This window comes from Caenorhabditis elegans, chromosome X (genome assembly GCF_000002985.6).
Source record: "Caenorhabditis elegans chromosome X".
Classification (NCBI taxonomy): domain Eukaryota; kingdom Metazoa; phylum Nematoda; class Chromadorea; order Rhabditida; family Rhabditidae; genus Caenorhabditis; species Caenorhabditis elegans.
The window spans coordinates 10,254,557-10,271,704 of record NC_003284.9 but is presented as its reverse complement, the minus strand read 5'-3'; the positions used below and the strand labels follow the sequence as shown (position 1 = coordinate 10,271,704).

Below are 17,148 nucleotides of genomic sequence, written 5' to 3'. Positions count from 1 at the left end.
TCATTTTACGCCATCCATCACTGACTCATCCAATCCATGGACCTATTTAGATTCTCTTTTTCTTTTTTTGTCTCGCCCACCCATTTCCCCTCCTTTTTTCTGCGGACCAATTTGGCTTTGAAGCAACTAGACAATAAACAATGAGAAGGAGGGGAAAAAACAATAAACCCGTGTCGTCTGGTGTGGTTTTCGGGTACTCTATTATGGGCTTTGCCAGAATTGAAATCGAGAGAAAGTGCTAATGACTTGTAAAATCTCATTCCTAGAAGCAAATAATGAAGCATTTAGACAAAATCTTTTTTGTAGTTGGCTATGCTAGTACAAGCCACACCCACACCACATTAAACTAGGAATGGTAGATGCAAGATTACATGCACAATTTGCGTGACCTGTAATCCTAGTGAACTTAACTCTCATATCCTTCTCAATGTTTTATACTGCTTTTCTTTAAAATACGTGTTTGTTCGCATATGACTGTATAAGTCGACGAATAGTACGACGAATAGTACGACGAATATTACAATAGTAAAGTTTATCTCCGTAAAGACAATTGTAAAACTAAACAAATCCGGTGTAATCCTAAGTAGTTTTTACTCAAAGAAATATTCAGAAAAGAAATTTAGTAACTTGAGGAAAGACGCACCAGGTGAGCTATAAGATATATTGACGTGGTTATGAAGTTATTTTGACACATTGTTTAACAATTGAAACATAAAATGGAGAAAATCAATGAAGAATGTTGGCTTCGAATAAATCATAAAATGCCGGTTCCAGTCTTTATCTGTTTTTGATCATAGCTTTTGTTGGCTCTATTTGAGAACATTGTTTTTTATGTTTTCGTGACCAAATATGATTTATGCTTGAACTATTAGTGACAAGTTTGCAAATGACTTAATTATAGAATAAATGATATTTGTCAGCAATCGTGGTTAATTATTAGAGTAATACTTAATCTCTCAAAAATGAAACAATAAAAAACGCCCTAACATAAAAATATTTATTATGTCATTTTTGACAATGTTTATTGCAAATGCACGCGTTGAAAGGATTTTTCAAACCCCCTTTTTTAAAGGAAAACCGCATGTGGGTTTTAGTAGACAACAAAAAAAGATAAGATTGTCTAATACCTTTCTGTCAAAAATTATCACTGATCTCTTTATCCCTGAAAGAGAATTCTTTTAGTACCAACAAAAAATGTTTATTGAATCCTACAATTAACCCATTGAAGTAATCAAAAAAAGCACTCATCTTTTTCTAATCTTCCAAGAATATATCTTTGATTCTTCTTCCCATCAACATAATTTTTCGGCTGTTAGTTCTGGTTCTCTGTGTTCACACCATGGAGGTGTTTAGATGTCAGGTTTACTTCTGATCTGTTACCAATAAGAGCTTTGAGAGAAAAGTGTATGAAGCAGCCTGATGCCGGCCAAAGGAAGGTTGTCGAATAGTTTTAAGCATATCTTAACAAAAACATATATAATAAATTTTTAAATCATACGTCATTAAAATTTGCAGTTATTCTCTAGACAAAATGATTTTAATGTTCTCACTGGGTTCAACACATTTAGAGCAGACGCCTAGTCATCCGTTTGCTTGGATGGTTTGCTCAAAAGCGTTCTTTCAAAACTTTTCTAATCAATTCAGTCATAAGATTATCACCCAATTTTCAACCTCTAAATATAGTATCATCGTGAAACGTTTCTGATCATTACAATTGTTTACATTTTCAGCTGTTGTATTTTCATGGCTAATTTCGTATTCTTACGTTTTTCTACCACTATTATAAGTCAGAATCAAGTTTTGTGTTTTCTAAATTTTTATCGGATCAAATACTACAAATAATTCTAGTAGGTCAGCAACACTGTATCTTTAGTTAGTTGTTTTTTGTTTTGTTTTTGCAGTTTACATTTTTTGTATTAGTTTTTTTCAAGGTTTTAAGCATCATTTTTGCAAGTGTTCTTTTTAAATATTCATACTTGTATGTTTCATGAATTGGTCGTGAAATGATCTGAACTAAAAAAACATTGCGGCAATATTTATTGTTCTGAGATCTTATTTCTATTACTAGACCTCAGTGTTTGCATACTTGAGGGTTTCACAATTTACAATAAGACCTTTAGCTTCATATGCAGATGTTTTGCAAGTGCACAGAAATATGATTTCACAGTATTGACTCTCCTAAAAGAATCATGGCTCATGCAGTAATTTTTCTTGGAAAATACTCGGCAATTTAACTTTTTTCTCAACTTTAGTGTCTCGCACTTTTTAACCATCTTTTCCAACTTTTCACCCAACTTTTGCAGCTTTTCTTTACCAAGATCTTTAGTAGTAGCATGCAATGATTTCATACAATTTTTCAGTGCAAATGTTCGGGGTCATCCCCGACTTTAATCAACTTTAGCAATGCCAATCGCTGGCGCAAAAGTTGTGGCATTTAGCCGAGTACATTTAAACGCGTTGTAGACATGAGATGATTACTCAATATATCAACTAGCTATAATTTCAAAACTGATGATTATTAAAATTGTCGGTGTTTTATGTTTGTTACTTGTGTTTGAATAAAGACCGACTTTAGGTTCACTTTTGCAAAAAATTAGATTATCTTAAGAAACTAGATAAATTCTGAAAAGTGATTCTTCTGATAAACATTGTCATTTCAAAAGAACAGGATTACGCACTTACGACATCTCGTAAAATACGGATTCAAAATCTAATTATGTGAAAACCTTTTTGACGATATAAAAGACCAAAAGAATCATAGAGTAATAGCCATTATTTATAATACCTTCATCTAAAAAAAACATTTTAATCACTGAAAGCGTTCCAAAAAAATAATCCCTATTGTCCAATGTAATATAATGTTTTATAGGGTGCAGTTGCTGAGCCTCCACGTTCTTGGAAAAATTATTTCATTAAGAGATTACAAAAAAGCGTTGCCTGTGTTTTTTCCAATGGTAAGTTCAAAAAAATTATGATATCGTTTTCAATATTCTGAAATTCCTGAAAATCTGAAAAAAAAACAACTTTATTGTAGTGTAAAGTAATTTTTCGGTCAGCAGTCTTGTTCGGTCAGCAGTTGTCTTGTTGCATATGTTGCAACCGGAATTCAATATTCAAAACAGAACAAAACTATTTTATACATAATTTTGTAGATCAAAATTGACAATATCATTTGAAACAATTTAAATTGTATTATGTTAGGGTAGCCGAAATATTTTTTAATAAGCGTTAAAGAGAGTGTAGAGTTTGTTGGTATTCTGTTTAAAGTTTGACTAGAACTTTTCCAAAATGACCAAATTTCATAATAGGATTTTTTTCATAATCTGACAAGACAGTTTAAAATGCTACTTTGTCAAAGTTACTGTAGCTGCTAAACATGTTATCGGAGATCAGAGCGCAAGCCTTTGTTGCAATAAATTAGTTAAAAATTAATATTTTGATATTTTATGCAAACTTTAACAAACATCTATAGTACCACAGGTGATTAATGTTCTCACAATGTTCTTTTTAATACGGATAAAAAATTTCTGCGAGATATCTGATCGTTGCCTGTGACTTCTGCATTTATTCCGGTAATATTACCACCAGAACTTGCATGTTTCTTCCTTTCTTGTTTTATCTTCCTTTCTGAATTATATATTTAAATGTTAATCCTAGATTTTTGTTGCATTTAAGCCGACATGCCTCACGAAGTGTAAACAAACTTATCCCTGATCTTTGTGTGAACTTAGAAAATTTCAACTTGATATGTTGCACCGGAATTCAATCACACTCTTGAATACTCTCAAGACGCTTTCGAAAAATGACGAGTAAATAAGCGTAGTGATTGATAAACAAATTGTGAAACGTGTAGTGACAAATGTCATTTCAATAAAAGTTAACGTGTCTCAACGGATGTGAAAGTTTTAGGCGTAGCATTACGCCTATTAGAGGGGGAGTTTAAAAACTCTGAGTCAATTTTATTTCGACTCACTATCAAACTTGAGAATCATATTGAATCCTATAATATTATTTCATTAGATTACATTCTAGATTTTACACACCATTCAAAATCGTTATTTGTACTTGACTGGTGTCTTTTTTGCATTAGTAGTTCAACAAAAACTGAATTACTTACTCAACACACCCACGAAATGCTTAAATTATTTAAATGAAATCAAGTTTCTATTTGCTCTCAATTATCATCTGTCATAACATAATAATCTTGTTTTGTTACCCGAAAAACATTTTATTAGATTTTAGTGTCGATCTTTCCTAGTAGGTGTTTTATTGACCAATAAGATTAACTAACTGCAGATTTGCAAATTATTCTTTTTTGAACCAGTCACATTACATTAAAGGTACTGTAGGTCTATGTTCAGACAAGAGTATTTTCTGCCAGCTCGGTTGACTGCTGTGAGCTGTGAGCTGATGCGAGTTGACACATCCTCTGGATTATTTCAGATCAAATAAGCATCACGTCGTGGTTGGCATCTCCGATAACATTTGATTTCCGAATCTTTAGTTTTGTCATTATTTTCCGGTGTGGGGGGAGGGGATACCTACTATGCAATTTTGAACTTGGCTTTGGTACATCGAAAGCTTCAGCGTAATATTTGTTTAAATTGAATTCAGTTGACTTATGTTACTTTTGGAATGTTTTAAAATTCGAATTTATAACACAGCAGGAACCCTAACACACTTTCAGATTGTGGGTTACATTGGGTTACTCACCAAACTCAATTGAAAAAGTGTATTGTGATTTTCAGAATAGACCTGTGAACATTGCTGTTTCAAACCACACATTGTTATTGTTTGTACGTGATGTTTAATTTTTTATTTCTTAATTTTTTCTGTTTCTACCAATCGGCAGACTCTGATTCCACAAACTTTTTTGTAAGACCAAGCCGTATTTAGCAGCTTAACAAAGACTTCAAACAAAATCCAGGTGTTTGACTAACTGGACGAGTCATTCGGTTATTTTGTTTTTTGGAATTCAGAATAAAAAATCTGAGATTTTTGGTTTTTTGCTGATTTTCCAAAATCTGGAAAAGACACCAAGCTAAACAAAAGTTCACCATGGTTTTTATGCTTCCACAACTTATCTTATGATTTTTATTACGTTAGCATATCGGTTTTTCAACAAGTGTACCCTGTTTTGATTGACACAATTATTTGCTTCTATAATTTGATCAGAAACAAGTCTATAATAAATACGTTGGCTGGTTTTTAGATGTGTCGCACTCAGCATTGAGAGTATTAACGTATGAAGTAATGAAGAAAGTCGCTATAACTACGGTTCAGACTAGAGAAAGTTGGCTCCGCCATAAGAAAATTGACTAAATAGTTTTTCCATAACTATGTAGTGTTTTGCTTTTGAAAATATTTCAGTTGCCCTTTGATGGGAAACCTTGTTGTTATATTTATTGGCAGCAAACTTCACAATTATCAGGAAAAGATTTCCTTCCTGTGTTGGTCATTTTTCCAAATCATCCTAAATTTGTTTTTCACACCGGAAATAAACATTGCCCCCCCCCCCCCCCATTTCCTTTGAACGGCCGGACCTGGTTATTCATCAAATTTGGCAAAAGAATCTTTGCGTGGATCTATGAATTCAACAAGTTCTTAGCTTCACATATTCCTAGCGAACGTTGACGTGTTGTAAAATATAAGTTACACAGGTGCAAGTGTTGTCTCTGTGTCATAGACCGCCTATCTGTGATTTCACCTGCAAATGACCCTAAATTAAAATTTTCCTCCTGTTTTGGTTTCTGATTGTTATTCCTAGTCGAGTTCATAATGATGCTGAAATATACAATTTGACGTGGTAGTACGACCCCGCTCTAATTCGCCAGACGCGACAACCCTGACCCACGCGACAACCCGAAACCCGAAAATCAGAAGCGTAAAAGGTGAAACTATGATTTTTCACTTATATAAAAAAATGATGGCGACAACCTCCGTTTGATCTAAGACACATCAAAATATACATCACGGTTTCTCACCTTTCTAGAAAAATATCAACCTACGATCAAATTAGTAAAGGTTTTCGAGTCCAAGTGTACATTAGTTACAAGTTCAAACGAGCTCAATGACATCAGAAAGCAAACTAATAAAGCCTTGAACAAAAATCTTTAAAAATTCAACCATGTGAACAATATTTGATCTTTATGACATTTTGATCTAGGTAGTTGTAAAGTATTTTAGACTAGCGTGACTTCTCAATTACGTTTGCATATTCGGGTTGCTGGGCACATAGGATCATTCAAGTAAATCCATCGGGGGCGTACTATTTTTAAAAGCAGTTCAAAAATTGAAAATACCAGTACCTTTCCTTCTGTTAAAAGAACTGGTTTTTTAAAAGCATGTCATAATCTTCTGCCTAAGCTGTTGAAGCTGTAAATCTATAAGTTCAATCTAGAAATAAGTTGTGTCAAGTCTCGTTACTATAATTATTAAGTTAACTAATTTCACAAGACGAAGCAAAGGATGTGAAAAAACATAAGTTGCAATGACTTCTAAATTCAAAACAAAAATGATTGGTTTTTGTAGTTGTTATTAGTCTTATGCAAAGTATTTTTGTCAATGTCCAAATTTCTTCCAAACCTATTGGTCGTTTAAAATATATTCTACCCAACTAGATAATAGTCGTGCACGCTATAGACTAATATATAAAAATCTGTAACTCCCAAAACTCCTATTCTCATTTTCAGGGTACAATGTAACTCATCTCTATTTTAAAACTTAAGGAAAACAATTTAGGCTTTCGAGTTGTATGATTACAAAATATGACAAATTTTAATCATATTTATTGAAAACTCATCTCTAATGAAATTCGACTAGTCTTAAAATCCGATTCGCATCTAAAACAAAGAATCTTACCAAAAATGATCCGAAGCTTCGAATAATGTAGCCTTTAACAATTTGTTAAACAGGTTTTTCTCCTTTTTTAATAATCTGAAAATTTTGATGATCTGTTTTGCTGGTAAAATATAAATTTTGATTCTTTAAACATTTTCAGATGGTGAACGCCTGAATGTTGAACTGAAAAGCCAGGATGAAATGTATCATATAATCTGAGATTTGCTTACGGCAATTTAAAACGTTTTTAAATTTAAATCGGGAGTTTATCTGTTTAGACTACATTCTTGGATTTTTCAAAAACACTCAAAAATGAAGGGTCACGTGGTCTAGAAACAGCCTTTTTAGTTATTTGTAGTTATTCATTTACTCTTTCTTAAAATATTTTATAGTCTACAATTCGTAGTAAATATTTTTTCAAAAAGCCATGGCTCATTGCTTTTAATTTCCTCATTTTTCCTGGTTGACAAATGATTCATAATTTTATTCAGACAAAAGGTTTAAACGGTCAAGACACATTATATTGTATTTTTCCTACTTTTAATTGTGAAAATGATTATTGTGTAGTTTTTTGTCAATCTTTAAAACTTTAAAACTTCAACATCTTCCATTATTTAGTTTTTAAGTAGAGAAAATGTCAGTTGTATACCAAACGAGATAGACTACGATATTTGTATATCATCTCTTTCTGGACTTATTAGTTTTTAGTCGGATTGAATTGTCTTTTTTACTACAATTTTAAGTGCCCTTTGATCATTTCCACTTTCACATTTTGGTACAACACCAAATTCATTCAACGATTTGGAATCAAACCACAACATAGACTAGGTTTTTATATGATTCTTCTTTGCAAAACTTCCTTTTCGAGATACCAAAACTGGCAATGTAGACATGTAATTGTTTTCTTACCAATGTTTGAAAGAATTTGATTAGCTTAAGGAAATAGAACAGTCATGAATCATTTTAATGAGAGCTTTGAAGAAGTTTATGCAATGTACAATTTTTGTTTGCGGGTGGCATACATTGCTATAAAATGGACACCTCTTGTAATAACAAACTTCCGTTTTTTTTTTGAGTAATTCTATAACTTTGATGTTCTTTGAAAAAGTTGAACACAGTTTTTGGTGTTCTACAGTTTTGCATGACTCTGCATAACAACAATTATTCTCATAATCCTAATCTGAGAAGTTCGATTTCTTGACACTAGCTGAACATTATGTGCTCCTTTCACTTTTTCATTTCGTTTTACAAATTTCACAACTTAAAGCACGGGTTGTGGAGAACTCAATATGACCTTACTTGTGTTCACTTGACGTGATTTTCTACTGTTATTCGAAAACTTGAAGCACATGATTCTCGATTCTTGGCTTCAGGAGGAAAATGTCGTCAATCGTCTGGGAATTGAGTCAGGTTCCCATGCTTGTCACTTTATTTTTACGTTTAGTTTTTTCTCGTAATTTCAATATTTTAATGTTACACACCTTTACACCTGAAACTGGTAAAAATATAAGCAAACAGCACAAGCGGATTCTGCCACCGAATACTACCAAAAAGTGTTTACTGCCAACAATATCCGAAAATTCCGAATAAAACAGGACACTATTAATATCTCTCATCACTTTTTCAATTCATCATCCACCGTGTCTGGTATGATGTTCATTTTGTAGTGCCTGTTTTACGCAGATTAATCAAGAGTCATCCACAAATCGTAGTTAACTCAAGATTATTAAAGTTTAAGTACTGATGTGAACGACTCAGTCAGAGCAAGCCGCACCTCCATTCATTTATTTGTTGTCTACCAGCTTTTGCTCTGCCCTCTTCCAAAAAGAGGAGATGACAAAGTTATAATACTAATTCTAATCTGTTTGGCATTTTAAAATCTTTATTCGTGGCACTCATACACAGAAACACATTTTTGATCATTTATATCATAGTTAAGGCATACTGTAGTGTTCCAAATTCGAATGAAGTTCCAGTTAAAATGATCAAGGTGATTTCATATCAGAACACAAACCTATACCAAAATACTGTTTTCCAAAGAAGCTTATCTGCTTCCAACTTACAAAAGTTATAAGTAGCTTTTGTGTTCGTCATCAAAATTTTGTTTTCTCACCAATTTTCTGGAAGAGGTGTTCTTCATCTCGGAAACACCTCTTCCTTCTTTTGTTATTTTTCCACAATTGTTCCAGGAAAAATTAGTAGTACCATTGTTTTTAATTTATTTTTGCCTATTTTCCAATTTCCTGTTATTAATCAAAATTTCACGATCAAAATAGATTGGAAAGGACCCCTCGCTTCTGGAATTAGTTAGACATTCTTCGGTAACGCACTCAGTTCCTCACACGTTCCGTTCCTCAAGTGACGTATATTTATGTGGTTTACAATAGAAATTTTCCAGATATGTGACCACGCATAACAAGGACAACTGAGTTCAACTCATGTCAATAATAATCCACTAAAAATTTGAAATGACTCAAAAAAAAGTCTTGCCAGTCTATTTTTTTTTGTTAATCTTCCATGGTCATTTTTGAGCCATCCTTGTAAAGCATTTTCAGTTCTGTTCTGACTTGAAGAGATAGATCATTCTTCGTTTTTCTTCATATCAAAATTATCAATGCAGCTGCAATTTTAAAGTATGTGTCACATTCAGCATTGTTTACCACCGTGCCACGTTAGTGTTTGTTGAAGTTCGACTAATTTGCATTTTGCGGTTCAATTTTCCAAGTTCGTTCGTAAATAACAAGCAGAACAAGGTGCCACACACACAAACAATTCGGGAAAGAATTCGGGGCGTGAACTTTGCTCAAAGAGCATACTATGACGATGATGTTGAAAATTCACCGGTTTTTAGAGAAGCGACATAAACTGCTAGGAAGCAAGTTCCTCGTTGCCTGATTTTTAGTGTAGCTTTTTCACAACTTTTGCACATCAAATTCATTACGTAGTAGATTCTAATGTGCAGAGCGAGCTACCACCGATTTTCCACTTGAATTTTCTTGGTATGATTAAGTTACTCATTTTGTCAATTTGCTGATTAAAAATTCCTCGAATTCCAACCTCTGTGACGAAACCTCTATTGTCACACTTCCAAGCCATGGGGTAATCTCGACCCGAATATCAATCAGATATCAACAAGAAGACAAAACCCCTCAAAGTGACTTGTTTGATCTTTTTGTACTTATGTTTTTAGGATTTCGTTGCATTGAGCTGATTCGCTCAAGTACCTCCTATTCAGCTACAGTAGTATACTACTAGCAGATCATCCACACCTACATACTGACGTACGATTTTATAAATGTTATGTTTCGTAGAAAAATGTAGATTCCCTTAAAATTTGACGTCCACAGTGACAGAAAAAAAGTTTGTTTAGCACGAAACAATACCTCATAATCAGGTTAGATGTATTTTAATAACTTTTCATCTCAGTCATGTTTCTTTAAACAAAAAATAATGTGTAATTATTTTCAAAAACGATGTGTTATTTGTCATAAAAGTTGGGTACGGTAGCTTGTGCTTTTACTCGATGTAGATGTTTATAGTGTGACGAATATGACTATTCTTGAGTCTAGTGATTTTCAAAAGTTTTTTATATATCAATATGAAATTTCGAGGTTAAAATTGATATTTCAATAGACTTTATTGTTGACAATAATATTGACGAAAACAAAATGAAAAGTTTTACATTATTAATCAGCTGCGAATATTTTAAGTCAATCCAATAATAATTTTGGACCTACTAGATATCCGCATCATTCTTATAAATATTTCACAGAATTCTTTGCGTCTGTCGTAGGACCAGAGAAGTAGCCACATTCAGTTATAAAGTTTGATTGAGCATTCTTTGACTGGTATTCCCGAATAATTAAAGTTACTGCAGATTCTGTTGGTTCTACAGTGAACTAGAGCGTTTATCCGACTAAGCACCAAACAGTGAATAATAGAGTTTGATTTGACGTAGGCCACTGACTCGACTCAATATTTCACGCTTAAGATATTTCTACTTTTAGACTGAAACACAAACGTAGTTTGTGCAAAACCTAACGCATTTTTGTGTTTTTCTCAATTTTGAAAATTTAGAGATTGTTCTACAGATGATCATCTTTAGAAATAAATAAAGAACGAAATTGAATAATCAAAGGACATCATCAAAAAACAAACGCATGATAGTGCTTACACTGTTTTGAAAATTTTGAAGGCATAGCTAACGACCAGATTTTGATCAGATTTTGCAGTTCATCCTCAAACCACGTATTTTCCTTATGTACTTGAGAAAAGTAAACAGCCAAGTAATAACGCTTATCGCCAAATCATTTCAGTTTTCATAAGTCAACGCAATTATCTTTTGAATTTACGTTTAAGCACTCTGAAAAGTGAACGTGAAATTTAATTCCCTCCCCATTTTTCTTTCACCTAACCCCGCCCCTCCTCCGCTTTTCTTTCCGCAGGTCCGCACATCGTACACCCTCGCTTCTCACATTGTATATTCTTTCTGAATTACGTAAATTTCAAGAATAATAAAAACCTCAAGGTTTAATTTGCATGTTGCACCAACCAATTAAATGAATCAGCGCGTAATTCAAAAAAGTATCTGACATACCTTGGGTATAAAAATACTCCGCTTCTCATTTTGGTCTTTCATTCTCTGCATCTCATTGTATACTTAATTCTGTTTTTCTACATCATTTGCATGCTCCTAATAAAAAGTACTTAATTATATAATTTTTAGGCAATGTTTAAATTGGAAAGGATAATACAGATCATTTTCTTTTTGATGTGGAACCTTTGTTATGTCACAGCGTCATTTTCTGATTTTATAAACTTATTAAAAATAGTGGATGCTGAACAAGAAATGCTTATTGACGAAATTCGGATAGGTAAGGGTTTTTTAACCAAATCATTTTTTTTTACTCAATTGTCTATTGCAGACTGTGTTCAAAGCATATCTAAACCGGGTGTCTACACGTTCAAATCCGATCCAAGGTTACCATTTTCCAAATGTGACATAACATTAGAGGTACCTGATGAGACAATAGCCTACGTGAGGCCTTCTGAAAGGACATGTGAGGTACTGAGTACTTATTTTTTATGCCATATCTATTACTAAAAGTGTATTTATTTCAGACCACATCTAGCACAAATATCTCAAACATGTGTGATAGACCTATGCAGGAAGAGCAGCTGTATAGTGGCCATCATCATTTCCTCTTTGATGCCTCTGAATCAGTGACCATCCATGTACAAATCACACCGATTTTTAGACTTGGTGAGTGAGCGGAAACGTATATATGTATCTGTGTGGCATTTTGAACTACTGTGTGCTTTAGATTTTGGTGACGTCATTTACGAATGTTGTCCATGTACAATTACAAACCGAGTTACTGACAATTTTTGAATTACAGGTTGCGCAGAGTGGGCAAAAAATGTGTACAGCCTTTCGGGCCACACAATTATTCTTGAGAACAATCTCGGAAGCAAATACTGTATGGTACAAATGCCTGCCTCTCTAGAAATTACGTGGATAAACTATGAAACAACGAATCGAAAAAAACCGGTAAGTCTGATTATTTCCCAAAGCTATAAAGATTATCAATCATTTTCAGTGTTGCCCAGATGTTTTCGTGGCGTCCACGGATTTTGCGGAAAATCCAGTGGGCTACAGTGATTCATTCAACGCCTGTGAAATGCGTAAGTCTTCTTTCCCTTTTTGAGATTCATGCTAAAAAGACATCACGCTTTTTTTCCAAAGCTTAACAAAATAAAAGCAAAAACAATCCGGAAACATTCTAATAAGATAAACTGAACTAGTGAAGATGCTAATCCACAACCTCAGCGCTGTCTACAAATCTCATCATTCAATTTTGCAGGTGCGAATCAAGAGACATACATTACACGGTGCGAGATGACGTATATTTACTTCAGACAGTCAGCTAAGCACGATAAACTCATTTTTCGGATCAAACCAAGACACAAGAAACATATTGATGAATGTATACCGTAAGCAAACTTGAATTGAGCGAACAACGAGTATTATACTTTTTTTTCAGAGTGCCAGAAGAACTGGAGCCAAGCAACTTCACATGCATCAAAAAGCCAAAGCCAGCTCGAAACCGGTCCAAACTCACATTTTTATAAATTTTCATAGCCATGTTAGTAACCTACAATAATAGAACAATGGGTAATAATAAGCTGTCATATCTGTTAACACTTTGTCATTCCTGTATAACTGATCTCAATGTGCCTTTTTCTGTGATTTCTTATTTTACGGTCATTATAGTCTATAGAATTTTATTAAATTGCACCGTTACTTGCCAAATATGTTATTTTGAATTTGAAGACTGATTCCAGTTTGGAATCTATTCCCGTATCAGCTTGTTCTGATTTTTTGTTATATTAATTTTTGCTTTAATGGGTACTTTTTCTCTTGGAGACATAATACGATATCTCATAATATTGTTCAATGAAATCTCAAACATATTATCTACTGATAATGAATTTGCATGATCTTTACACGTCTTCTTTATATATGTACATTGAAAAAGCAACCGAAATAGAAACAATGCACTTTCAGGAAGATTAATGAAGGATTGACGGCAAAAGGATTTTCGGTTTTTTGCCCATTAATTTACGATTAATCTGTTATTAAAAAAACTAGCCACATGGCTTTTGTTTCATTTGCATAGAATACTAATGGGATGATACCTGTGTGACCTGAAAACAAAAAAACTATGAATGCTCTCAACTTAAGACAGACATTGTGACGTGTAAAACAATGGAAAACATTAAGATAATCAATGGGTACAGGACGTTCAATTATGTTTAATTTGAAGTTGAAAATACGTCAATGACTTTGTTTGACTCACACAGTCTTGAATAATGAACTTAATCCACCCAACTAATAGCTTAAAAACTACAAAATACATGAACAACAAAGCATTTAACAAACTTTCTATGTGTCTGAGTTTTTGATCTTGCATTCCTTCCTTTCTTACAATCGGAATGAAATTACTATAAATTCACGCATACTTTGACGTCGTTCATTTCATGAAGTTTCCTACGATGTGTCATAGTTCATATATCATTTGTGGCGATGAATGGTGTTGCAGAATTCCAAATGAGAATTGGCCATTGAGACACCGTGAGAATTCAAATCCTGGGAGGTACTGGGCAGAATGAAATCATTGAATCAAAAATAGACGCTAAGATTTACATAACGCTTCTAATGACTAAGAATGCTAAGTAAACCGTCTGTCTGGTTACTAACACGTGTTGAGTTTTACTATTACAAAAATCAGAATTCCAGAATATAGTAAATGATCTGTTTAATAATCCCCCGTATTGTTTTTGACTGGTTTCGAACGCTAAATTTTACATTTGTAGGATCAAGCAAAAACCATTTTTGTATTAAGCCGACATAATCTGTGTGACCTAGGACTGTAAAAAATTAATACGTCACACAAGCGAAACCAATCTCCGAAAATAGAAAATAATCTTGAATTTTTTTATAATATATACATGTTCAAGCAAAAGTAAGAAACTCAATCACGTACCATGTTGCAGTTGGACCGTATCAATCAATTCAAAAGTTCAACAGTAAATGTATACATAACAAGACAAAATTTAGATTTTGAAAACACATGGTAAAGGTTATTTATGTTTCCAAGTTTTCCGGAGCTGAAGATACCCACTATAATATTTTCAATCTAAAAGTGTTTCTATATACTATTTTATACAAATTTACTTTAATTTTCAATTTGTGATTGAGCAGCGGTTTATTTTTGAACTTGGCAGGTTTTGATCTCGATTATGGCAAAATGTGCCTTGGCACATGTGAAGAAGTGCCTATTAATTTGTAGACTACGATTCCTGAGCCCTGTAAACATTGTCCCATAATCAAGTTGATTTTCGAAGTCCACTTCCGTTTCTGCTTGCGATAATTTATTTTCCGCAGTACTCTATTTAACGGGAGATTACTGAGAGTAAACAAGATAAACAACAAAATACGCAAAAAAGTTAACTTCCATTTCATACCGGATTAGGAAAGTCAACGAGCTTAAAGTAGACTATATTACAGAATAAATCCGTCAATATTCGTCAATCAGAAGCAAATCAGAGAGATCTCCAAGGGTCGATCGCCTATTTTCTAAATCCAGCTTTTTGAAGCTTTTGTGGGTGTTTTTTCGTGTTCTGAGTCAGAATATGTTGGAAAATCAAAAAGCATAACCTGAAAATATGGTTTGTGTCTGTAAAATTAAAAGGGAACTTTTGTAGGAATCATTCCATGTTAGTTGAAACAAACATTTGCATACAACGAGCCTGCAATGTGGTTAACTTGTTAGATGAGTTCCCAGAATTTTCTGCAAATCTAAAACACACTCAAACAAGTATTTTATCAATAGAAAAATTTTGAGTATGGCCTCTGTTTTTTTTACTTATTTCTGCACTTTAATTAACGGCACATTTTATTGAAAATACTTTGCAGTGGAAATTTTGTTTTGTTTAAAACAACTCTTAGGAAAATTGACGTTCATTTGTGATAAATTATTTTTATTTATTCAGCCTAGACGAAAGTTCCATCTGCTTTGATCTTGTAAAATTTTCAACGTATTAATTATACGGATTTGGAATTATTTGATACATATATGTATGTATTAACTAATAATTTGTTGTAAACTCGTACAAATGTTTATGTGAATTATGTTTGCAGAGTTTTCTCTTGAAGAATTCTGATTTTTTCGCATTTATTATTGTAAAATTTTATTTTTAGAGTTAATATCACAGCTTAATAACGTTGGGACTATTCACTTGAATGGTCTTAAAATTATATATGCCGTTACAGAACATTTTCAGATTTTCCTATCTGACATCATGATTATTAAATTCAGATTTAGCATTTTAAGAAACAGTAAATAACTATTAGTAAAGTGACTGATCTACTGTCTGACAAAACATATGACAATCATTTGTGATGTAAACTTTAAATTATAATATCTTTCCGGTGATAACGTCAGCTGTTACAATTGGGTATTTTGATATAACTACAAAAAGTTCAGCTGTTGAAAAACTGTTTCTGATTTGAATATTTTCTAGAAAAAATTTTGGGGACTGTTTCGAAACATATTTAAAATAAAATTGTTTTTTGAGTATTATGTGTTGAAAACGTTTTTTGCTCATTTTGTTCTCCGTCACTGAAAGGTTATTTGCACAAAAACAATTATTGCAATAAATAGATTTACGCTCATTTCGTTTCCAAAATAGAAAAATTGGTTTTTTGAATAGAATCTTCTGAATAGTTTTTGTTAATGATTCATAAACATTATCCTAAGTCGTCATTTTCTAATACCGGCTTTGTTTCAAATGCAATTCGATTGGAAGGGGCTTTCGGCTTTCAGAGTCGAACGTTAAATCCCCACGTTGTAGAAATGCTGCTTAGATGTTTGTTGAAAAGGATGGAAACGAAGAAGAGTCACTTATCTTGAAATCTAGGGAATTTCGTACCGCGGTGCGGTCGTGAATGAATGACCTGCGAATTTATGGGTTTTAATGATGAACTAACAATGCGGTTAAGACTTTTTTTGTTATTTTTTTCTGAAAGAAATATTTTTAAAAAATAGTTTTAAAAGCGGAGTAGCGTCAAGAGAAAAATTGTTAAAACCAACTCCTATGGAGAGATAATGACCAAATATTATAGTAAAACTTTTCCAACATCAAAAAAAAATATTCATATTTTATCCAATATTGATATTCAAACATTGTCGGGAATCGAACCTACGACAGTTCTTAGGTTTTCTCAAAACGTGGTAAAAGCTGAATAATCGTAAATGAAACTGTTTCAAAATTTTTCTGGAAAGTGCTTTTATGTTTTGGTCATTTGGGGACCATATAAGTGGTTTTTAACGTTTTCCACACTGACTCTACTTCGCCTTTAAGCTGTTACAATAGCAACTATGAATTTATAAAAGTTTTAAAAAACCCATTAAAACTATAGTTTACATTAAACATCTCTGTGCTGTGCCGGTATATTCTATTTGTCATCAGTTTAAAAACACAATGTTGAAAATGATGAGCTAATTTATCATTGTTTTAAAAAAGTACAAAATAAACTTTGAAAACATTAAATATATGACATTCAAAAATTGATGCAACACATATAATTAAAAAGAATGCAATCTGCTAACTAATTTCAAAGTAGCTCTCAATAAATAATTTAAAACATGATTATTTTTCCGAATAGTTATATTTTCGATGTGGAAGTCCTTGTATATAACTATATTTCATGTTTACATAGGTGTTTTAAATGATGGCTTGGTG

General features: G+C 32.8%; 1 protein-coding gene across 1 annotated transcript; it reads left to right on the top strand.

Annotated features, from left to right (window-relative positions):
* Nucleotides 1-11,569: 11,569 nt before the first annotated feature.
* Nucleotides 11,570-13,342, top strand: C32A9.1 (Insulin/EGF-Receptor L Domain protein; the record flags this gene model as incomplete). The annotated part of the gene is made up of 7 exons (NM_077321.2): nt 11,570-11,714; nt 11,766-11,905; nt 11,962-12,103; nt 12,240-12,391; nt 12,441-12,525; nt 12,705-12,834; nt 12,885-13,342. 7 exons carry the CDS (start codon nt 11,570-11,572, stop codon nt 12,970-12,972), a joined length of 882 nt encoding a protein of 293 aa, NP_509722.1. The 3' UTR covers nt 12,973-13,342.
* Between the last annotated feature and the right edge of the window lie 3,806 nt (nt 13,343-17,148).